The sequence below is a fragment of the Haliaeetus leucocephalus genome, unplaced genomic scaffold, assembly GCF_000737465.1.
Source record: "Haliaeetus leucocephalus isolate CR32 unplaced genomic scaffold, Haliaeetus_leucocephalus-4.0 Scaffold536, whole genome shotgun sequence".
NCBI lineage: Eukaryota > Metazoa > Chordata > Aves > Accipitriformes > Accipitridae > Haliaeetus > Haliaeetus leucocephalus.
Window position 1 is genome coordinate 5,040,451 of NW_010972972.1, and position 23,968 is coordinate 5,064,418.

At 47.1% G+C, this 23,968-nt stretch overlaps 1 protein-coding gene across 1 annotated transcript; it reads left to right on the forward strand.

The window, feature by feature from the left end:
- The first annotated feature begins 536 nt into the window (after nt 1-536).
- On the forward strand, nt 537-23,346 carry WNT11 (wingless-type MMTV integration site family, member 11). The gene is made up of 5 exons (XM_010576620.1): nt 537-748; nt 9,908-10,143; nt 10,881-11,158; nt 12,579-12,871; nt 22,496-23,346. The coding sequence occupies exons 1-5, from the start codon at nt 666-668 to the stop codon at nt 22,668-22,670; spliced, it is 1,065 nt and encodes a 354-aa protein (XP_010574922.1). The 5' UTR covers nt 537-665; the 3' UTR covers nt 22,671-23,346.
- The last annotated feature ends 622 nt before the right edge of the window (nt 23,347-23,968 follow it).

A 23,968-nucleotide genomic window follows, 5' to 3' on the forward strand; every position in this document is an offset into this window, starting at 1 on the left:
AGAAGGGAAAGAGCAAAACACATTTGTTGTAACAGATCAGACCGAAACATCTGCAGGGCATGGGCACCTGCGTGAAGTCGGGAAATGCAGTTTATATAATTTGTCTTCTCTGAAGAAAAAGAGGGGAAAAAAAAATCTGGAGAGAAGGAAGGGAGAGATGAATAGCTGAAGATTTGGGCTCGTCTAAAGATTTATCTTTCTTTTTTTTTTTTTCTTCTTCCCAAGCAGTTACAAAAACCTTTGGGGGGGGGGCGAAAGTGAAGCAGCAAATGAAGTCTTGCCATGTGCAGGGTTAAATGGAAACACACAATCAGACCATAACTCAGGGTGTAATTCAAGCCATACGGTTTGTCTGTCTGTTGACTCGAAAGGTTGTATCAAGGCTTGGCGAGGGAGGGGACTGAGAGGGGATAATCCAAACTTTTTCGTGATTCATAAACCACTCCTTTGCAACTTGGATAATAGATCTCTCTTGCGCGACGACTCGCTAAACTTCAGAGTTAACTGTAGCTTGTGCTCTTTCTCTCTCTCCTTTCAGGTTGTTCATCTCCAAGGAGGAGCAACACCCAAACTGAAGGGAAATACATTGTGCAGAAAATTAGGAAAACTCCTTTTTTTCTTTGGAGAAGCTGATTTCCTTCGGCAAGTGGGGGACGGTGGAGAAAATGAAGCCGAGTCTGCGATTTTTCTTAGCTGGTTTTCTGTCTTTGATTCTGCAGACGGGGCTTTGCTATGGGATAAAATGGATGTAAGTACCTGGCTATCTCTCTGCATTTTTAAAGTCTTTGTAGGCATTGCTGGTCTCTTACCTGTTTTTGCAACTGCTATTTGAGGCACACTGTAAAGCCGTTTAAAGAGCAGCAAGCGCTGCATTTCTCGAGTCATTCATTGATTTCAAGTGTGTGTACTAGGGGCTTGTGCTAACAATATGCCTCCATCTTCTTTCCAAAATATGCATGATTTAGGCTTGCTTTTTCTTCTCCTCATTGATACCAAAGGAAAGGCACACACTTGAACGCTCACATGAGCCACTTAATGAAGTTTCTAGCGTTAGCTCCTGCCACAGTGGGAAACTCTCCCACTGGGACCGCAGGTCCTGCTGAGTAGCAGCTGAGAGCAGTAGGGACGGCAGCTAAGATAATGCCGCCAATCTCCAACCACAGGGGATGCTTGACAGATAACATGGTTTTTTTGTGGACCTTTTAACCTTTGGATTTCATGAAGGGTGTTAAAAATGAGGCGGGGGGCGGGGGGGGAGGAGGGTGAAGAAATACCAGGGAGTGTGGTCAAGTCTGGATCGAGTTTCCTCGGAGGTAATGTCGCTGCAAACAAAGTGAAAACATCACTATCTCATTTCTTTGCTTAAGCAAGCAATCAATTAGTTGCTTACTGCAAAATAAACAAACAAGCCCCTCCAACACCCATCTGGTTTCATGTCCTTGATGAGTGATCTGTCTTTTCTACTCGGGTTTGAAGCTGTGCACAAAATAAATAAGGGGATATGGGCTAGCCTCAAATGAGTGTCTTCCGTAAAAGAAAAGGCACAATAAAATGCAATGCCAGGAAAAGTCTGTTGTGTAGGGTATAGTGCATCGAGGTGAGGATCTTGGGCTTAGGTGGGGAAACTGAGACAAGAGGTTCCTGTTTTGTTCCTCCTTCTGTGCTATGTCTAATTCCCATTCCACTGTCCCAATCGTTGTCAATTGAGGCTCTCCCCACGCCATCTTTTATAAAGGGTCTCTTAAATTTGGACACCTTCAAGTTAGATGTCTTGTTGGGACCAGTGTTTTCACTGCCCTGCATGGGGTCATAGGCAAGAGAACGTTCCAGACGGCAATTCACCCTCTCCAAAGAAAGACATCCAACACAAATGTCAAGAGATCTCCTCTGGAGATGCCATGGACTGCAGGGAGCTGGTTGAGACCACACATCCACCTTTTATATGCATAAAGAGAAGCAGGGTGAATCCCTCCGTAGGGTGTTTAAATGCACGTGGTCAGGCGGGAGGAATAGGCACCTACTTCAGGGCATCCTTCATTTGCTGTCTCCATACTCTAAGGACCACCTTGGAAGTAGAGGAGAGTCAGGATCTGATTTGCTCTTCACCGTTTTGGCTTTACACCTTGTAGCAGTCACCACAGCTGAATTACATAGCCCGGCTCTTTCTTCCTGCCAGCTTCCTTGAATATTTAGGCTCTCAGCTCTGCATATACCCAGCACCCTGCACAGGGCAGGCATCTCCTCTCTGCAGGACATTTAGCAACATGCCCATGGGCTGGCAGAGCCTGGTGACTCATTTGCAACCTTTATTTCTATGCGGCGCAGAAATAGAGCTGTTTTGTGGCAGCCTGATTCGGCCGGGCACTTAGGTACAGACCCATAACTAAGTGGAGGGGCTCGCTTCTATGCTGGGCATCAGGGTCCCGCTTAATCAAGGGGCTAAAACTTGAGCAAAGGGCTGGGTTCCTCCAAAGGGCAGGAGCGAGATGAGCTTCAGAGGGAACCTGATAGCATGGTGACAAGCCGTAGACATGAAAAAAAGGCTGGAAGGCAGGGCAAGGTCCCTAATAGCTTTGTTGGCAAAAGCAGCCTTTCGGCTGGTAAGCGGTTAAGCTGCGAGGGTTGCTTTTGGGGACGGGGTGGGGGGGAGAAGCCACTCCTCCCCTTCCCAGCAGACATATCCCCCCTATCGAAAAGCGAGTGGGGAAGATGAAAGGTGGGATTAAAGCGGCATTTGAAGCATGAACTGCATCCAGATGCGCTGCCGGGGCTCCCCTCACACCTGTTGAAAACCTGGCGGAGACCTGCACTCCCTGTCCCAGGGCACTTCACGACTGGGATGCTGCCAGCTGGGATTTCACAAAATTGTGGGGGTTTTTTTTGGTTTTCATTTGCTGTTTCTCCTCCCTTCCCCACCCTTGTTTTTCTATGGAAACACAGGCCAATTTCCCTTCCCCCCCGCTCCTCATCACTCTCTTTTTCCCCGCTGCAGCCGTGCTGCCATCCTTGCGCCTAGGGGACCGTCCTTGGAAATTGCACGGGTAAATTCTTGGTGAACAGAGATCGATGCTACCAAATACCAAGTAATACCTCAGAGCTGCAATCCCAGCCCCGGACTCATGTGCTGGGTGCTGTACAACCAAACCCTGCCCCTCGCCTCTTGTGCATGGAGGGGGGGGGAAGGATAGGATGAAGAGGGAGGAAAGTGCTACAAGATGTTTTCGGTCGTGGGCTTGTCTCAGCGGTCTGCCCGCTGCGCCGTTGTTGTAGGCACGGTGCCAGAGGCGAGCTTCAAAGAGGATTTGGGAGAGGAGGGGGAAGATAAGGAGGTGAGTTTTGCCAGCCTGGGGAAGAGGGAGCGACTGATATGGAAGGCGATAGGAAATTCAATTTTGATTCAGCGCATGATGTAATTGCAGGAGGAGGGGGAGAAGGAAAACACACTTTCCAGCCATTTAGGACTTCCCTGTAACACAAATATCCCCTGTAAATTAGTAAGAGTGAGGCAAATCATAGAATCAGAAGGTAAAAGGGAGCTATTTGTTTTATTTTATTTGGCTTATTTTTACGAGTTCTGTGGTCCAGATCCCCAGCTGTTGTAAATCGGCACTGTGCCCTTCCCTGCCGTGGAGGCATGCGCTGCCGAGCATCCAGCGTGGTGCGTGGACGGGCAGCATCTCTTAAACCTGCTCTTGCTGCTGGAGAAACTTCATATTTTGGCCTCTTCCATCTGAGGTCCAGGGAGCTGCTTGGGTGTAAAGTCAGGGTACGGACAGATCTTTGCAGGATGAGGGTTGTCATGGAAAAGAAGCCTTTCCATTCAATGCATATGAGCCCCATAGTCTTATTTTTGCACGCCGCTTTTTGCAAATACGTTCCCATCCTTAGAGCAGGGGGAGTTGCATGGCTTTGTGGTCCTCAGTGCTTGTTTTGCATCACAGCAGCTGGGGAGGTGAGGCAGCCATCGGTTTCAATGGGAGATGTCTTAGGGCTAATGCATGTAGGAATTCTATTGCCTTACCCACCTCCTTTTAGACCCCCTTTAGCCTTCCTAGAAGGGCTTGGCTTTGGCCAAGCAGGTTGCTGAAATAACTTATTTGGGTTGAGCTGAAAAATAGATGAGCACTAGAGGGAGCTGCAGCCAGATGTGCACGCCACAGAGGTTTGCAGATGTTGGGCTGTCCAGGCACAGAGTACCTTTCAAGGCACTTCTTGCTCCTCGGGGGTTGGCATCTCCTCTGCCCAGGCACCAAGACACAGGTTGGACTGTCCCTCTGTATCGAGTGTCACCTTCAACACAAAGGTGATTGTAAAGAAGCCAAATGCAGCAAATGTGGGGGTTTTTGCGTGGCTTGCAGGATCAGCCCGTGGCAGCAAGTGGTGGCATTAGGAATCCCAATAGTTTTAGGTGCAGCTTGGTCACTTTGGGAAGTCTCTGCCTGTCCCTGTTGTGGTGGCCTGGACATGCCCTCTGGAGCCATCCCTGGCTGAACACCATTCCCAGCTACGAGGTCAGCTTTACTGCACAATTCCCATGGTTAAATCACAGCCCTTCGGGAGCAAAAGGTGGCTTAGCCATGCATTTTGGCGGACCCAGGACGTCCTCCAGCTCACCAACCTCAAGCAGCACTGCAGCCTTTCCACAGCCAGCAGAAAGCAAGGGAGAAAATGGAAAGATTTTTGTGCTTCCCGGCAGCGCCTGCTTCTCTCCTTCAACCCGGGGAGGAGCGGGGGGGGGGAGCTGGGACATCGGGACACGGGCGCCTGCGAGGAGACCGTCTGCCTGGCAAAGGGGCTGCTAGATGAACTGCTGTGAAAGGTCTGCAGTACGGGGATGGCGGGAGGGGAGCAGGCTGGGGGCGAGGTGTGGAGGGGGGGGACAAGGGCTTTGAAGTTTGCTCTTCGCTCCGTAGGCAGCTCGGGAAAACTTGACAAAGCTCCGTGGCCTTCCTCGGCGCTTGGTGAGCCAACTCGCCGCTGGCATCAACTTCAGTCGAGCTTGGGCTGGAAGTCAATGGCCTTGTGCCCACTACTGCCAGTGCTGGATTTGGCACTGTATCTGAAAGCAGCTCTTATTTTAAGCTTTTACTTCAGGGTTGGTTTTTTTTCCCCCACTCCTCTCCCTCTTCCTCCTCTTTATTTCATTTTTGGGTGTTTGGTTTTTTTTTTTAACTACATAAATCCTGCTTCTCTGTTTGAAAAGGCTTTGCAGAACAAGTGGAAGCATTTATCAGGGGACATGGTGGCTTTCCCAGTGCTTGTGGTCCCCAGACCAGGACTGGTGCAGGGCAGGGTGGCAGGGGCATGAACCACCTCTGACCACCAGGAGCTTAGACAAGGTTACTGTAACAGTCCTGCAAGCCTTTTCCAGTTGAAAACCTGAGAAAATGAGGCTCCTGCAGATTAAAAACCTCCAGTCTCTGTCTCTCTCTATTAAAGTTTACAGCACACTTCACTCTCCACAGCCATGTAGTTTTGTCTAAATCTTTTTGTTTCACCCAAATCCTTGCAAGATTAAGGGGTTTAAGAAGAGGCATAAAAAAGAGAGTGCCTTCGCAGAAAGCGAAGTGGACAATTTGGAGCAGAAGTTCATGGTTTCACCAACAGTCCCTCTGTGAGACCTTCTCGGGTCACACCACAGAAGGGAGGATGGGCAGATGCCCTCCAGAGAGCCCACATCAAAAAGAGAGGAGATCCTTCCACCCTTTAAGTGTGTTTTAAAGGGCACCAATGCTTCACCGCTCAATTCAAAGAGTTTTTCTCCCTTTGGCTTGACCAGGAGCAGTGTCCTGCTCACAGTGGTCCTTGTAAACCAAATAATGTATGGCTTTCACTGATACCTGCTCAGATCTGAACTTACTTCTCCCAAGCTGCTGCTCCTATGAATAGTCTTCTCATGGAGCCCAGATCTGCAGGAATGGGCCCGTACCTCTCAAAGGGCCTAACACTGTAGAGCATTCATGTTTTCAAATGAATTTATTAACTGCCTGAGATAATTAAAAGAGTAAACGAAAGTCATGATCCATCCATGCATCATATTTCCTCTGTAATTACGTTTATGGTTTTCTGTCAGTATCCATAACTTCAGTTGAAAGCCCTGCTATGCTATATTTAAAACAGGAGATGTTTGGTTTGGGGCCTGTTTATTTAAAGGGATGGGTCAAATATGTATATTTAAAAAAACCCAACAAACCAATCAACCACTCCTCAGTTGTCCTCAGCTTTCTGGAGAACGAAGTATGGGGCAGGAGCATCACGGGAGGAGAGCACAATGTTAGCAGGAGGAAACAGTGAAAAGCAGCATTTATAGGGTGTCAGCAGGTAAAATCCCCATGTGCTGCTTCTCAGATGAAGGGTGTGAGTCCAAAGGAAGATGTTTATCAGGGATTTTTTCCCAGATTGAGGACTAAAGGCTGTTCTGCTAACTATGCCCTTGAGGGCTGCTTTATTCAGGCTGGCTGCTCCCCTTTGGCTCCAGTTTCCTTCCCAGTGCTGGCGGTCAATGGAGACTGGGTGGAGGTGGGATAGAGACCCACCACCAAATCCCACCATGGACAAGACTCTTCTGGGGGAAGGTGATTTCCTTTCCACTGCCCCACAAAGGGACTTTGTTCTCCAGCAATGTCCTTTGCAAGCGGTGGGCATCCCCCCCTGGTGCTGCCAGAATTTGGGGATCAGGGAGGGTTGGTGCCTTTCCATGGGGAGGGTTTAAAGCGATGAGGTGGAGAAGACATTTCTGAATGTAGGACAGCGACTGAGCAAACCTGGGCTGTCAGGGCATGGACTAGATGACCTAATAGGCCTCTCACATTCCTGATCTGTGATTTATAAATGCACTTTTTGGTCTCGGCAAGCAACTCCAGTAACTGTGAGTTTTCTTTTCCATCTCCATTACCCTTTACTTTTTCCTCCTGACACTTGGAGATGTTTCCAATTATAGGTTCTCACAAGCAAAGGCATGAAGTTCAGGCCTGGGAGATGTTCAGAAAACACCTTCCTGCGTCTTGCATTTTTATTCTTGGTGGGCTCCCTGGAGCTTGGCTCATTCGATGAGAAACAGCTATTGCTGCCATTTACTGAGTTCTCCCCAATGGGGCCACAGTCCTTCCTCTCTTGACTGTCTGGCAGATATTCTTCCCCCTTCCACAAAGTTAATTTCTTTCTTGTTGCATTATAAATCTGCTTCTGTAATGGCGATCATTTCAGGCCATCTGTAATAACATGGTCTCGTTGTATCACGTCCCCTTTTTTCACAACGGGGATGAGTTTCAGTCGGATTTCAGCTCTCGTCCCAACTTGTAGGTGGTTATTTCTGCTGTTCATGACTTGTCTGTAATGGTGAGATGCAGGTGCCTCAATGTAGGCTTCCAGGTCCTTCAAAGATGCCGAAGACATCTATACAGGATTAGAAAATGTGGTGCAGGACCTAGGAGATATATGTATCTTTGTGAAGGGCCAGGGGAAACATCCCAAGGCCTCTAAAGTGTCACTTGGCACCTCTGATTAGAAAACTCAGCTGGTGCCCCATAGTACAGTATCTCTCAGAGACCTGGATCATTCCTCATTTGCCTGAATCTCAGGCTGTGAAGCTCTCTCATTTCATCTGCCTCACCCTGCCTGCTTATTTTGCTGCTGGGACATACTGTGCTGGAGTATTTATCATTTTTACTCTATTAGTGACGAGCTGCTTTGGCCCCTTGCCTGGTTTGCATTTCAGCCCATTCCTGAGAGCTGCTGATAGGCTTTCTGGGATAAGTTTTCACAGGTTGCTGGTGCCAAGTGCTAGGGGTTGGACACATCTCACCCAGCTCTGTGCTTATGCAGTCCAGATGTCTGCGTCCAAGCTCGGTGCCTGGGTTCCCTCTATAGGCAGTGCAGAAAATGAGCACTTCTAGGGCATGATGTTATCCTACTGTAGATCTCAAAAGCACATCAGGCCAATTACTCCCTAGACATGGCTTTTTCTTTCCATGGGCTGAAGAAGGACCCTGAAGGACTACCGTGAGGTCCACACTGTAGGGGTTTGCAGTCAGGTGAATTCATACTGGCCAAAGACTCATGCCTCTACCTTCAAGGACATGTTATATCTGAGATACCTGAACACCCGGAATATCACCAACAGGTTTTGTCTCCACCTGCTCAGGTCCAGCACTGGTTCACGTCTAAGGCAGGATGAGTTGCCTTCTGGAGGTGCCCCTCTCCAGACAGGGAGCGTTGCATGAGCAACAGCGTGCAAAGGACCAAGATGAACTGCAGGGCAGAATTTCTGACAATTAAATACTCCACTTTTTCCTTTCCCTTGAAATTCACTGGCCAAAACTTCTGTTCGCTGTATATTTAATGGACCTCTTTAAATACATGTATGATGCATATATTTACATAGCTAGCAGAGTGGTGGTTACCCTTCCAAGTGTGCCACTGATTATCTAGTGCCAGAAATGCCAAACTCTAGCCGCCTGGGAATTTGTCAGTGCAGACCTGCTCAGCCCTAGAAGGATCATAGCTTTTCCCTGCTGGAAGAGCAGTTGGGGTTAGTAGTTATGCACAGCCCAAAGAGAGCTCCAACATACACAGCAGCTGGTTCAAGCCAACCTTGAGGGAGCTGGTGGAACATATATGTGTTTTCCTGACAACTGGAGATCAGAGCTAATATCCCCGATCTTGGTTAGGGCTCAATTTTAGCTCCGTTTCCATCTCATTTAACTTCTGAGGGACATGGATGTTACTGTAATAAAGTGAAATGCACCCAGAAATGTGTCTGCTAATAAGCCAAACTAACCAAGATGGCTTAGGATGAAACTGAAAGGCAATACATTTAACAAGGAGAGAAGGAAATATGTGTTAAGGCAGTTGTGTTGCCAGGATCAGATGCCAGTTACTGATGCAGCCAGCTAGAAAGTTGTTTTATGGGAATGAATAACATTTATGACTACCCTAAGCAGGTCATAAAGACACAAAGAGAGTTACACACCAGGCTTCTGCTGATCGCTGTGGGTGCTTGGGGAAGAAGAGCACAGCCCTGTACGATGCATGGCAGCATTTGCTTTTTTCTTTTTTACCTGGAAACACTGGCAATTGTGCACTACAAGAACCAATGGGGTCTTTCGGGTGTTGTTGGTTTCTTCCATGGTAACATACGTGCTGGTGCTAGTGGATCCCTTCTCAGTTTTGACCATGGTGCTTTATTGCACATACATACCCTCATTGCTCTTCTGCACTACATTTTTGGAGACTAGAGAAACAGATTTATCTATGTGCAACAGTGATGGAATTGGTGGAGGCCCTTGGCATGAACTCTAAGGGAAAGCATCTGTTTTGCAAACTTGGTGGCTTTTCCCTAGGCTTTGCAAGGGATTTTCTCCATAATTAATTACATGACATTTAGCATAATCCTCAGAGAGTGTGTGAGACAGATGCTGAATGCAAAACACTGATAACACCAACTTTGCTTTTTTTTTTTTCTGAATACCATAGTCTTGGAAGATCCAGCTTTCTGTTATCATGGAACTGATGGGTCATTTTTCACACTGTTGGGAGGTCCGTTCTCTTCATTCTTCAGCAAAAAACCTTCCCATAAGGATTTACACATTCAGTCAACTTGGCATATGCCCCAGGAGCTTTGTCCAGGCTCCCCTAGGTGACGGAGAGAAATGGGCACTTCTAGAGGGTGTTTGTCCCCACCTACCTTAAACACCTACTTTAGATGAGATAAATCACTCTTCATAGTTGCCCATCTTTCTCACCAGCTTAAACTAAGCACCTATTTACAGGTAGCTAAAATGAAGTCAGATGAACACAGGCCAAAGCATTCACTGGACTGGACATAGCGGAGAAATTAATAGTGACCCAAAGATTAACTTTTTTTGCGGGTTTTAATGCCTTTTTTTGCATGTTCTTGTCTCCTCAGAGCTCTGTCCAAGACTCCTTCGGCTTTGGCCTTAAATCAAACCCAGCACTGCAAGCAGCTTGAAGGCTTGGTGGTTTCCCAGGTGCAGCTGTGCCGCAGCAACCTGGAGCTAATGCAGACCATCATCCAGGCGGCACGGGAAGTGATAAAGACCTGCCGTAAAACTTTCTCAGACATGCGGTGGAACTGCTCTTCCATTGAGCTGGCTCCTAACTACCTGCTGGACTTAGAGAGAGGTAAACAGCACTGCTGGCTCAGCCGGGGACATGAGTGAGTAGAGTCAGCCAGCGTGTGTGTATGCGTGCTGGGACTGGGGAGGGTCTTGCTACTGGGGGGACGTGGAGGGACTACATAGCCTAGTTGTCATGTTCTCTGAGACCGTGTTCATCGTTACGGTGCCAGTCGTGCCCAGGAGCTCTCGAGTCCAAGACCTGGTCTCTCACAGCTCTTACACATCTCATTAGGAGTCATGGTGGACTTGCTTGCAGCCATGGAGCTGCTGTTCTGGGCACGCAGACTTGTCAAGCAGCACATTCTGTGCATGAAGCTGCACAGTCAGCTTTCAAGGCTCAGAGCATCCTTGCATGCTCGTGCTGCAGCTCTGTGCCCCACCACCACCACTTCCCCACCTCCATGCACGCCACCTCCATGACCTGCCAGCAAGCAGCATCCAGCACAGGGGCAAAAGAAGGCAGGGGAATCCATGGGGGGGCTTCTTCACGTGCTCCAAGAGCAGACGACACCACGATGGACAAGTTGCTTAAGTCCACGTGCCTCCTTGCCCTGCTGGGATGTTGTCTCATGTTGAAAAGCTCACTTAGGAGACGTGCTCCAAGCTGGTGATGCCATGGGAGGTCTCAGCTGCAGTGAGTTGTTGTCCTTGCTGCTCTCTGGGGCACAGATTGCATAGGTCTCTTTTGGGGGAATGTTTAGCTGTCCCAGGAGGCTGAGCTGGAGTTCTTGTCTCTTCCAGGCACAAGGGAGTCAGCATTTGTGTATGCCCTTTCTGCTGCTGCCATCAGCCACACCATTGCCAGAGCCTGCACCACCGGGGACCTCCCTGGCTGTTCCTGTGGTCCCATCCCAGGTGAGACACCTGGACCTGGGTATCGATGGGGAGGATGTGCAGACAACCTCAACTATGGTCTTATCATGGGGTCCAAATTTTCAGATGCTCCCATGAAGATGAAAAAATCAGGATCACAAGCCAATAAACTGATGCATCTGCACAACAGTGAAGTAGGGAGACAGGTAACAAATCCACGAGAGTTATTGTAATTGTACAATCATCTGTAGTGGTCGGTCGCTCTGTGAGGTTCAGTGTCTATCAGCTAGCAAAAGGAGCAGGTTTCTCCCGGATTGCTCTGAACTCCTTTGGCCTGCTGAAGGCTGTGGCTATATAACGCACGCTGGGACTCAGGAGGTCCTGAATGCTATTGTCAGCCCTATATAACCGCGGGTGGGATGTCTCATTGCCACCCTTTCTACAGCCAAGGATGCTTACCCCAGGAGGTGTGGTGGGGATGGGTCCCCTCGTGCTCTGCCAAGGGCGTTGCACAGGCGAAGTGCTGTGTAAGCGTGGAGGATTATCATCTGCCAGATGCGTCCAGCAGCAGCTGCCTCCCAGCCATCCCTGCAGCCAGGAGGGCTGATTTTTCCTTTTCAAACTGCTTCGCTAGTGATTATTCCCATATCTGGCAGAAGGCGCTCGTAACAGCTTGCATCCAGCGGAGGGATAATGCTTACCATGTGCAGTGCTTGGTGTGCACCGAGGTGCAAATCTCTCCTGCAGCCCTCCATGCAGCTGGAGGAATGGGCGGGGGGCTGTAAAGCTGGCCCCTGCACCCATCTCTGGAGCTGCAGCGGTTCCCGAAGCTGGTCCTACCACACAGCTTGGTCCTTCCAGGGCTGCCTGTGCTTGGGAGCAGATAAAACTTGGAGCATGTTGAGCTCATTGGCAGCTTACTGCGTAGCTACAGGCTGGACTCATCTTTGCAGAGCACAACCATGCCAAACTTGCCTCCCCGGGTGTTTTTCTCTACCGTTCCCACTCTATCTGTTGTTTTTTTTTTTTATTTTTGTAATGTCTTGAGTTTTTGTTTTAATTGCAATGGGCAAATTTTTGTTTGGGACATAGTGTTGCCATGGCTGGTGCATTCACCCCTTCCTGCCAGCGTCCTGCCATGGCCCACAGAAATAAGACTAGTGCAGAACTAAAGTAAAAGGCTCTTTTGGCCCCATGGCCAGCAGAAAGGCAGGACAAGGGTGCCCTGAATTCATCAGAGCCTTGACATCTCTGTTACCCAAAGCTGCTGGAGGCAGAAATGGATGTTAATTATTTATGGATTGGTTTGATTTTCAGGTCCTTAGGAATCTAAAGGGTGGAAATGCAGGCCTATGTAGATATCTGATCAAAATTCAAAATACTCTTCTGTCTCCTGGCTGCAAAGGTGCCTTGGTGAAAGTAGTCCCTGGCTGATAGCGATCACCAAGGAGCTGTGGGATCTCATTCCCTTTGCACAGTAGCTACTCTAGAGTGACTGTGCAGAAATCAGAGCAGCATTCCTTTTCCATAGGAGTCCCAGCCAAGAAAGTGCCTTGTTTAGCAAGCTTGTGGGATGTTTGGAGGTCAGAGAAGGGCATTTCCTAACTCCTGCATTCCTTTTTGCAGGTCTTGAAAGCCTCTCTTGAAATGAAATGTAAGTGCCATGGAGTTTCTGGGTCATGCTCTATCAAGACCTGTTGGAAAGGCCTTCAAGAGCTGCGAGACATTGCACTGGACCTCAAAAACAAGTATTTATCAGCCACCAAGGTTGTTCACCGGCCCATGGGCACACGCAAATACCTCGTGCCAAAGGATATTGATATCAGGCCGGTTAAAGAGACAGAGCTGATTTACCTGCAGAGCTCGCCCGATTTCTGCATGAAGAACGAAAAAGTGGGGTCGCACGGGACCCAGGACAGGTGAGGGTTTCTGCAGCGGGCACTGACTGCACTCTGAGCCCCAAAGAGGGAAGGGGAATGTATGAATAAGAGGCAAATAACTGGGGAGGTAGCACATGCATGCAGGTAAAGGACATCTCTAACATATGGTACCATCTACAGATGCCTAAGGCTATCAGTGGTGGCTGTGGCCAAGACAGGGCTGCAGACACTTTTTGCGTTATTGGGCAGGCACAAGATATCTTTTGAAATCCCCCAGGCAGCTCACCTCTGCAGTAACTTGTAATGAACAAGCAGCTGCTTATGTGTTGAGTGTCTCTAAGTCATTTCTTGCAATCGCTGCAGATGTGATGAGTTGTTACTCTACTGTAAGGCTCCTCTAAGTAGGCAAGAGTTAACCCAATTAGGACCAGTGCTCCTAGGCAGCCTTAAAAGAGCCCTGAAAACTACAAAGGTGAATTTTTAAGATTTTTCTTCCATGGCGTTTTAAAAGTCCAGGCGCGTTTGTATTGCTTATGTCTCTGCAGAGGAATTTCTTCATCTCATTAATATTAGTGATTTAAGGTCATTATACCCGGCCTCCACTGGGCACAGTGCTGTCCCCTTTCACAGGCAGCAGACATGTCTGTCTCTTCCCATCATCTGTTTAATTCCCTCCAATACAAACCAATTCCACGTTTCAGCAGTGTGAGCATCTCTAGGTGGGCAGCAGACCCTTCGACAGCCAAATAATTGTGTATTTCCAAAATTTTGCAGAATTTCCAGATTTTTTGTTAGGTGGCTGTGATGGCTGGATTTCAAGCTGTCTCATTAGTTGCTGTCTGCTGGCTTGGCTTTCTTTAGATAGTTCTCATAATTCTTCTTTGCTTTTTGTGTTACTTTGTGGTGGAGACTCAGACAGACAAGTTGCAAGGAGCATGCGCCTGCCCTTTTGTGAGGTGTCCTCATTTTAACTGTTGTTGGATGTAGTGGTATTTGGGCCACTTTGTTTCAATGAAGAGAAGGTTTTGCTGTAATGGAAATGAAGTAAATGACCCAAATGCAGAAAAGATACTGTTTGGATACCTTTGATTCATACAAAGTATTTGGTGAGGGGACTCTAGAAGCTATCCTTTGGCAATGGCCATTTAACCTGGAACCGCAGATCTGTAGACAATATATCAGCATTTAACTGGTGGAGCTGATCAGGAGGTGATGACAGTTGAGTGAGACGAGTGTGTCCTTTTTGTCCCCTGATGTTTTGTGGCAGTTACGGTTTTGTATCCTCCAAAACCAATGACTGGACTTCTCTACAACAGCACTTATCTGGCAGGTTTGTGGTGGGAATGCCAGGCCAGCGGTGGAGCAGTAATTAGCAAGTGAAGATGTTTATGAGTCACTGAGGATTGTAGGGAAAAAAGCATGTGTTGAAACTGGTTTCTGAGGGAAAATGTCATTTGAGTGGAAGCAATGTTTTTGCGGATTTGTATAGATTTTGACAAATTTGTGTCTTGAAAAAGACCTCTTTGTTGTGCCACTCTGTTTTGCAATGAAAAAAATTGTGGAGGTTATTTGGAAATCAGTTTTATAGGAATTGCGTGAAATCAACAGCTTGTGTCAAAACCAAACTGAATCCATTACAGATTTGCCAAGTAAAACTTTTTCCATGAGCTGAAATCCTTTTAAGGTGTGACTTCTTCATCATCTAATTTCATTTTACAGCAGATTTTGCCTTTTTATCCCAGCTAGGGATGAAAAATATGTCAAGGTCTTGAATGACTTTTTTTTTTCTTCCAAGGATAGGAAAATGTGTATTGCAGGCGTCCGTTTATCCCAAGACGGGCGACAGCAGTGATTGTGAGCCTGCCAGGCGAGGGTCCGTGGGAAGTGAGATTGAGTGAGGATTTAGAGGACTGAGATATTAGAGCAGGAAGGGATGACTTTCAAAAGGAACTTGTCAAGAAATACTCCTTATTCTCAGATGTGCAAGACGGTGATGGCCGTGGGAGGGGAGGAGGGCGAGATAGTCCCGTGTTGAGCTCCGCGCGTCTCTCAGGCCAAGTTTTAAGGTCATGTGTAGTTATGCTCATTTTCATCGCAATCCATCTGCACACTCTTGAGAAGATGCCTGGTGCCTCAAAATTAGCATGTGTAACACAAGCCATAGCAGCCCCTTTTCTGCATTAAATTAGTAGAGGAAATAAGTGTAAAATGCACACAATGTGTTTGCAGATCGGTCCGTTCTTCCTGGAGGGAGCGGGAAAAAGGAGGGGAGCTTCCCTAACCTCCTCCTCCCATGCATGCCTTTTTCCCTTTGCAATTTTTCTCTCACAAAGAGGACATCTAAATGTCTTTTAAATGCGGTGGCTCTTTTCCAGCCAGCTGTGGGGCTGCAGAGATAGCACCTAATGACAGAGATGAGGAAGAAGGAACACAAAAGAGATGCTGTTAGAGAGGGCAGGGAAAAATGTGGTTTGCGCTTACTCTGCAAAGATGTAAAAATGCTCTCATGGAAATAGCCCAAACAGGTTTTTATTTTATAAGTCAAGTCTCAGTGGCATCTTAACATTTTATCCCTGTGCACATCAAAATTTTCTGGGGGGAGATCCTGCTGTTTCCTACTAGGCTAATTTTTAAGGTCTTTTATGGTAAATGCAATCAAAAAGGGATTTTTGGTGGTGGTCCCTCAGTTAATTTTTTCTTTTCTTCCACCACCTGCCTGTTCCCTCTTTGGCCTTTTTCTGGCCATGAACGTGGGTGCAGGGATCAGCTCACGGGGTGTTACAGTGCAGACCCCTCTCACCGTGCTCCAGGAGACTTTGGTCTGGGCATCTCCAGCATCTTCCCAGCCCTGCCTCCAAAGGGATGCGAAGGGGAGGAGACCCCATTAACAACCCCTCTTCCTGTTACTGGATTAAAAAATGCAGATCGCTGCATTTTTATTACCAAAAATGAGTAGTTTTGCATCATATGGAGAAAAAGTCCTCTCCCCACTCCCTCTCCCGCAGGTCTGGGGCTTGCTCAGAGCACGCTGGAAGCAGGCTGATGGCTAAGTTGCAACACCTTGGACATATTGGGTTTCAGTGTATGCTGTAGGGAACAATCCTGCACCGGCAGGTGGGTGGAAGGGATAATCTAATCGGTGGCTTCCATCTCTCTAATTATCCCTCGCATTATGCAGACTTATTGTGTGTTTTTCAGGCAGGAAAGGGAATTGAATTACCTTGTAGTGGAACCACGTGAAAATCCACTCAGAAAACGCACACCCGGTTACTCAAAAGCCTTTCAGAGCATTTTGCTGAAAGGATTTCAAAGCCTTCTTCGGAACAAGCCTGAAATGTTTTCTAAGACACCTTGGCCTTTCTTAGTTTGTTGACATTAGAAATGGTTTGGAAATCTGCATGCCTCCAAGCGCTTGGGGTGTATCCAGATTTCAGAGTCAGGGAGCTGAACCCGAACCTGAGATTTGAAGCCTCTTTGAAGTGCTCAAAAACTGATTAAGGAGCTGAGTTTTGCAACTGGTATCCAAGGCTCCTGCAAACAGGCTTGCTGCAACTGCAGCCAAACAAACTCTGTGTGCTTGTATGCCACCATCACACTTTCATAGCCAATAAAACATGGTCTGGAGAAAAATCTAAAGAAGCTGATCTGTGGAGCAGCAAGTGGATTGTACAACTTTCAATACAACAGATTAACCACAGGGAAAAAAAGTATACGTTCCCGTTTCAGAGCTTTCTTGGGCAAAAGCACCCTATAGTTCATCTTTTAAGAAGCTAGTTCAGTTTCTCCTGCCTGAAAAATTCGTTATCGGCTTTGAGTAAATGATAAATAATAACAGATTATAAAATTGAGATCTGTTTTGTGAGAAAAGAAGCAAAAGTATTAACCTGCTTTATCAGGAGGGTGCAACGTATCATATTTCAAAGGCTGTTTAAGGTTCCTTAAGGAATCCAAGGAAAGGGAAATTCTGCCATGCATGCAAAAGCCTCCAGCCCCTGAAGCCTTGCAGAGATAACTGAGCTGTTTATTACTGATCTTTCCCAGAGCCGAGCAAACGCTGCTCCCTCCCTGCTGAAGATGGGAAGGAACTCTCTTACGCTGCAGAAATCGGGCTGCAACGCTGCGCTGCAGCTAAGCTGGGTTGATCAGCCACCACTCCTTAGCTGACTCATTTTGGCAACGAACGTGGCCGTTCTTTGGTCCTTGCTTCTTGCTCATGTGTTCGTTCTTCTCAGCAATATAAAATATTAGTCTTAAGTGTCTCCCGAGGTGTCTTAGGCTGGTGTGTTTTCTCGGATAGGAACATGCATGAAGTTAGCTGAGCATGCATCTGCTCTCGGTGGTGACTGCAAAGCCGTAGGGACTGGTGGTTGCCTCTTTGGCATCTTGGTGGTCCCAACAGAAGGGCTGATCAAAGGCTGCAAAAAAAGGATGCAGTCATTTTCAGTGTTCAATGGCAGCCCTCGATACCGCTTGTTTCCTGCCACCCCCAAAATATGCTTTGCATTGCGTGATGATGTGGGCAAGAATGTTTCTTAGCAGCACTCATATTTAGATGGGGAAGAGTGGTAGTTACGGGTCGACAACAGCATTTGGGGTTTGTTTTTTGTTACAGCCTCTCTTAGTTTCTGTTACTCAGTGAGGGCACAAGAAGCAATATGATGAACTTTGGCTTTAAGTACGTTATAACATGTTTGATGATTTAGCAGGTTTTGGAACTGTTACCAGGTGTGCCACCCTTTTTTTCTTAGGATCCAACAAATGATGAATAGCAAATAGAAAATAATCTGTGACTGTCCCAGAAGTTTAAACGGGAGAAAAGTCAGAAAAATGGTAGCTTTGTGTTCCCCCCACTTGCAATGCTATTTCTACTTTCCCAAGGCAATGTGCTTGTAGCTGGTGCCCATTTCAGTAGTCGGGCCAGCTGTGCTTTTGGGGGCTTTTTTCTCAGTTAATCCCTGGGAAAGTTTGAATCCTTCCCACTTTGAGAGACCTGCATTTGACAATAAAGTTTCCTGAACAGATTTGTGAATAATAAATTTATTGGTGGAAAGAGTAATTTCACACAGTAAAATGGCAGTGGATAGTGAATTCAGTGGATAAAAAATTGCAGCCAGCTCTCCTAAACATATTTAGTCCCTTTGCATCAAAACAGCATTGGAGTTAGGGAATATCAGGGCTGGGAATGACTTTCCATGGTAGGAGCAAGACTGAAATAAGACCACCTAGGCTGCTACTGAAGATGTTTGTCTACTCTGGTCTTAAAAACAGTTTCCCTAAACAACCTGTTCCAGGGTTTTACTATCCTCAGAGTTATGTTTTTTTTAATCTGAAATCAAACTAATAATTTCTTGTCCTCTTTCCTCAGCATATAAAGAACATTTCTTCTCTCTCCTTTTTGCAATAATCTTTTATAGATGGGAAGACACCTCTTCTTACAGACTTCTCTAAATCAGTTCCTTCATCCTTTTCTGCTTTCTGAACTACTCCTCTGACTCTCCTGGGAACATTCCCACATTTATCTGGATCTTTCTCAAAGCGTGTTGCTTACTTTGCATTTTAATCCACTCTCACAAAATGCTCTCAGCTCCTTTAGCCCCAGCGTTATCCACAAATTTTTAAGCTCACTCTCTACTCCTCATTAATGAAAATACAGGCTGGTTCCAGGATCTCCCTTGACATGTCTTTGCTGACATGTACTATTGATAACTCTCTTTCGTACAGTTGTTCAGTGTCAGTCTCTAGTCGTTCCTTGTGGATGAGAAAGCGATTTAAAAGTAGTTAAGATTCTGCCCTCAAAATCTTATATGGAGCTGTGCGCTTTGATGTATTTTTAGCAATGTCCATTGTGTTACATACCTCCTGGGGGACTTGAATTATTTTTCTCTTTGTTTTATATACTGCTGTACTACTTGATGTTACTGGAGCAAGGGGCACTAAAGAAATTAATAGGAATTTGATTTAAAAGAGAAAAAATAAATTATTTCTTTACACAGCAGTACTGTCTTCTGGGACTTGTGGCTGCTGGAGTTCATGGAGGCAGATGGTTTCCCTGAGGTCAGAAAGGGATGAGACAAACGCACGGCCAAGCTGCCCACAAGAGGATACTGAGATGTCTAGGCAGGAACATACCTTCTATCATCCCTAATGCAACAGCCCAGGTGCTGCTGGTGTATGAGGAAAACAACTACAGAAAGTGGCCAGGTTTGTGTTTTCCTCCCTGAACAGCATCTCCCACAGCCACTGGGAGATGCACTGGGCCAGGCAGGCAGTTGCTGTGTTCCAGAATGACTTTTCTTGTGTACTCATAAGCAGCTTCCACTTATCAATAGGACTGATGGAATGAGATCCCAGTGGACATCCAGCCCATCCCTGTCATCATATGTCATTTTTGCAGGTGACACACTACAGAGTTGGCCTCAGTTTGGCTCTCAGAGGCCGGTTGGGCAACCCAAAGAATCTATCCTTATATCTGCTGATGGGACAAAAGTGAACTGGGACCCACAATGAAATTAAGCGTGACATCTCCCCATAGCTTTTAAAATGAAAATCCCCCAGGAGGTAACTGTGAGATGGCTTAGCCTCTCTATCTGGGGGAAGACTTTTAGAAGTGCTGGGGTGTCCTTCACCATCTCTGTCGAGGAGCTACCCCCATGATGAGGCTATATGACATACCGCAGTGTTTCTGCAAGTGAGGGCTAGAAAGGGGAGATTTTGGACAGGCATATTGAGTGGGATTTGTCCAGTCAGCAGGGCTGACCTCCTCCCTTCTTGCATAAAGAAGGAAAAAGCACTGTGACAATGTGAAAGCCTGTTCCTGAGCCAGGACCTTGGCTGGGATTACGGCCGAAGCATCGTTTTTCACCAGTCTTCCAAGTGCTTCTAGAGGTTACGGTGTTGTGTTAAGATGCAATCGCCTGCCTTCGTATTTTCTCTCCGAGGCTCAGGAGGAGGGCATTTCTCTGAGTTGCTGGAATCGTGCTGGACCAGGCCCAAAACAAATGAGATTGAACTTAACCCATCAGCGGGGAGCCTGGTGAGATTGCAGCCATGGGCTCTGAAAGCAGATGCTCGGGGGCAGCTTCTGTGGGTAAACTCTGGTCTTCAGGCTTCTTTGTCATCCCCCACTTGCTTTTTGTATGTATAGATGCAGCTGAGAAACTACCTCTGTTTCAGCTTGTTTAAAGAAAAATAAAGATAATTCATCCAGGCCTATGCTTTAAAACAGAAAACAAAATCTCTGGTTAGTGGCATTGCCAGGGAAGTTTTCTAGAAGCCCATTTAAGTTCAGGATGGGGTCAAAAGCTTTGTTTTGGCTATTCAACCCATCCGTCCAGAATGCCCCTGTTCCTTCATCCAAAACTGAGGGAAGCTTGGGAATTTTTTAATAAGATTTTGGGTTTTTCCTTTCTTTATTTCAGGCTGGGTGGGATGGGGACAGCTATGGAAAGGTATATCTCCTAGTGGATCCACTTTTTTTTTGCAAACTGAAGGAGTGGGTGCAAGGAAAGGGAGATTCCCAGGTCCCAATACAGAAGGTAGAAGAGTTTTGCTCTCTGTTTGAATGGGATAAATTTGACTGTCAGGTGCTTTGTACATTTGGGGAGTGAAGGTACTCAATAGTGACCTGGAGTCAGAGTGGACCCGTATTCCTTTTCTTGGCGATTTTAATGAGCTCTCCGCACGAGGTGGCACAGATGCACTGCACATCCATCACCATGCTTCTGCAGACTCCCCATCCTCCCTAGGTGAACCTCCGGGCAGCAACCTTTCCATCCACTGGTAAAGCTGAGTAAGGTTGTCAAATACCCTCCCCTCTTCTAATGTCAACACACCTATATTTGAACCTTTGCTCCGAATATTTAATGCATTTACTAATACATTTATGAGGAGTCATTCGGAGGTTTCCTGGTGGAGGGGCCCTGGCTCGCAGGGGCAATAACAACGCCTTTGGTTCAGCGTTAGGCAAACATGCTCAGTGTGGTTGCAGACTTCAGCTTCGGTAGAGGCTTTCAAAGGTTTGTAAATATTTACACACACTCCCGAATGAGGGGGAGCAGGGGGGGGCCTTTAAACACTGAACCTGGAGAGGAATGCGAGTCAGAAATAACAAACAGGAGGCCCGCCTGAGTCAGAAAAAAATAAAGGAAGAACAAGAACAAAATCTCAACACCTCATTAATCCCGTAACTTCTCCTAAAGCATTACCTCATGAGGAATTCCTATAAATCTCATGGATTTGTTTTCATCTGTTAATGGAGTGCTCAGCTCAAGAGTCCGACTCGTGCTCTTCTCTCCTTTCCCTGCCCCAAACCAGCCTTAGAGTGTTTCTGTCCAAAATAGGCATGCCAAATAAGATTTGGGAGAGATGTCAGCAATTCCCCCACTCTCCAAACCGCCTTTCTTGCAGTAGTTTCAGGACTCCACCAAGTTCACAGCCTCGTGGTGTTGGGTGCATAAAGAGATCTGTTACCCTACGGTGCTAGTGTCCAGCTAAGCATCTGAGCAAACACGAGCACTTCCACCCTGGGCTATCTTTACAGCCCGTGGAGAAACAGCATCTCTAGGATATGGTTCATCTCATCCAAAAGTCAATGCCTGTTGCACTCTCATGTCCAGTGACCCAACTTGGAGTATTTTAGGTGAATGAGACAGCTGGTTTCTGAGAATGGCTGTGAATCCATGATCAATGGATCAGTCAGAGAGATTCCCCAGTTCATGAGTTACTTCTGAAAACCTCAAGCCAGCCACTTGCAAGCGAACAAAGCGAGGGAACCCCACACAATGGCTGACTTATCCCGACGAGTCTGGCTTTAATTAAAAGCAGAAGCAAAACAAGCAGTAAAAGTCCGTGTGATATTTGGCGACTTGTCATCCTACCCTGTGCTCCTGCCGTGCTGCCTGCTCCTGGGTCAGGACTCGGGGTGTTATAGGGCCAGCTCCCCGGCTGCTCATGCCGTGCTGGGAGAAACTTGTGGGGGGAAAGTGCAAAGTCCGGCCCTCCTAGTATCGGTTGTGATTTCCCTGATAGGGTCAGGTCTGGATAGTGGCTGTAACAGCCTGCTTGGGAGCTTTCCCAGCCCAGGATCATTGGCACGGAGCCTGTGCAAATACTCTGTGGCTGCAGGGTTCCTTCTCCATCCTTTTCAGGTTAGGTAGTGTTGGACAAACACCGGTGTTTGTTCTTCAGGGTATCATCTTCTTCCAGCTCCTTTCCGACAGCTTTGGAGCCTGTCTAGGACTACAGATTGCTAGGGACCGTGAGTTCTTGTTTTGGTGGAGGTATCACGATAGCTTTGCTTGTCTGCCTGTATGGGAATTGGTCCTGCCTGACGGGCAGCCTGAATGCTGCTGAGCCTGAACCGAGAGTCAGAACAGGAGTTTAATGTTATTTTGGGTGTCACAGCAGGTGATGCAAGCGCAATCCTGGGCATCAGAGCAGGCGATGTGAGTGCAGCCCGGGGGCTCTCCCTGCCTCCTGTGCAGGTGTAGAGGGCTGGGTGCTCACCCCTGCAACCCTGCCGTGTGCATGCCGCAGCTGAGATGCAGCCGTGCTGGCTTCACCCGGTGCCGTGCAGAGCTGGCAGGCTCCAGCACCACCTCAGGGCAGTGGTTTGGAAAGCCCTGCGGGGATTTGTGCTTGCTCAGCGCCTTTTCTTTCTTGCAGGCAATGCAATAAGACCTCCAACGGGAGCGACAGCTGCGACTTGATGTGCTGCGGCAGAGGCTACAACCCCTACATGGACAAAGTGGTGGAGCGATGCCACTGCAAGTACCACTGGTGCTGCTACGTGACCTGTAAAAAGTGCGAGAGGACTGTCGAGAGATATGTGTGCAAATGAAAACCCTCCTCTCTCCACCTGGGAGCTGAGACGCCGGCGGCACCCCAGCACTATTCAGAGAAGAGAAAACCTTTCCTTGTCTAGACGTCGTTTATCTTGTAAAGACACAGACTTGAAGAAAGATGGTAGGAGGAAAAAAAAGCAATCCCACCAGTAAAAATAAGACCCTAAAAAAAACCCAGCCAAACCCACGAATGTTTCCCCCCACCAATAAAATGCTCTCTGAGAAGACAAAAACTCATTTGGGATGGTATCTTCTTCCAAAATATTTCCTATGGTTGCCAATGACGTCCGGCCATCAAGTGCCTTAGTATTTTGAGAAACAAAAATAGAAACTTTCCCCAGGGAAGAAAAGCAACTCTGGTTTGAAAATAACTAACACTCACACCTGCCTATGCCTTCTAGCACAGGTACTGAGTCTACATTAGGACCATCCCAGAAGGGAAAACGCTACAGCTTTTCAGCAATAACTGCTTTTGTTGCCAAAGACTTTATTTTTAGCAGGGAAGCATCCACTCCAGATGATAAAGGTGGAAAGATTTCAGGTCAACCCCCTGAAATGAACAACTCATTTTAACCTATCTTTTACACAGGTCTGTGACTTTGAAGTTACTTACTGCTGCAGAAAAAGCTGTCCTTGATTTGTCCAGGCTGGACAGGGTTTCAAATTCAACCATGCAAAAAATCCCCTGGGATCCTGGAGGCAGTGAGAGTAGGGTACCTTGAGAAGGACTTTATGGGGTCCACAGGATAGTAGTGGAGCCGTTAGGATAAAAAACCAAAGTGGACTCAAAATCCAGTGGAAAAGTGAAAAAAACCCAGCTCCTGCTCTCTTTCTCTCTTGCCCTTTGAGTGTGATGGCCTTAGCCACCAATGTTCTGCCACATTGGGCAATCAGATCCTTAGGGAAATACGCCGCCGCCTCTTTTTCCACAGCAAAACCGTTGATGCAGCCCCAAGAAACTGCAGAGAGCGGAGCGAGTCTGGTCCTGGCTGTAGGGAGTGCAGCCATGCAGGGCAGCAGCTATTCCCAGCAGAAAAGAATGGGAACGTGTCAGTCCTTAACGTGGCCCTGCCCTGACACAGCAGAGAACCACTATCTGTGGCTGTACATATTTTCTTTTGTATGCAGACATACAGAAATATTTATAAGATATATCTTGCGCTTTTGTCTACTCTACTTCCTACATAAATATATCTATATATTATAAACAAGCATTAACAATAGTATGAAATAAATGCTGAAGTTACTGGTGCAACAGCAAAATGTTAGATTATTATGTTTCACTCTCCTACTT

Coding starts and splice junctions, on each gene's coding strand:
- WNT11 (XM_010576620.1), top strand. CDS start 666: ATGAAGCCGAGTCTGCGATTTTTCTTAGCTGGTTTTCTGTCTTTGATT. Junction 11,159..12,578: donor ACAGTGAAGTAGGGAGACAG/GTAACAAATCCA, acceptor TCCTTTTTGCAG/GTCTTGAAAGCCTCTCTTGA. Junction 12,872..22,495: donor TCGCACGGGACCCAGGACAG/GTGAGGGTTTCT, acceptor TCTTTCTTGCAG/GCAATGCAATAAGACCTCCA.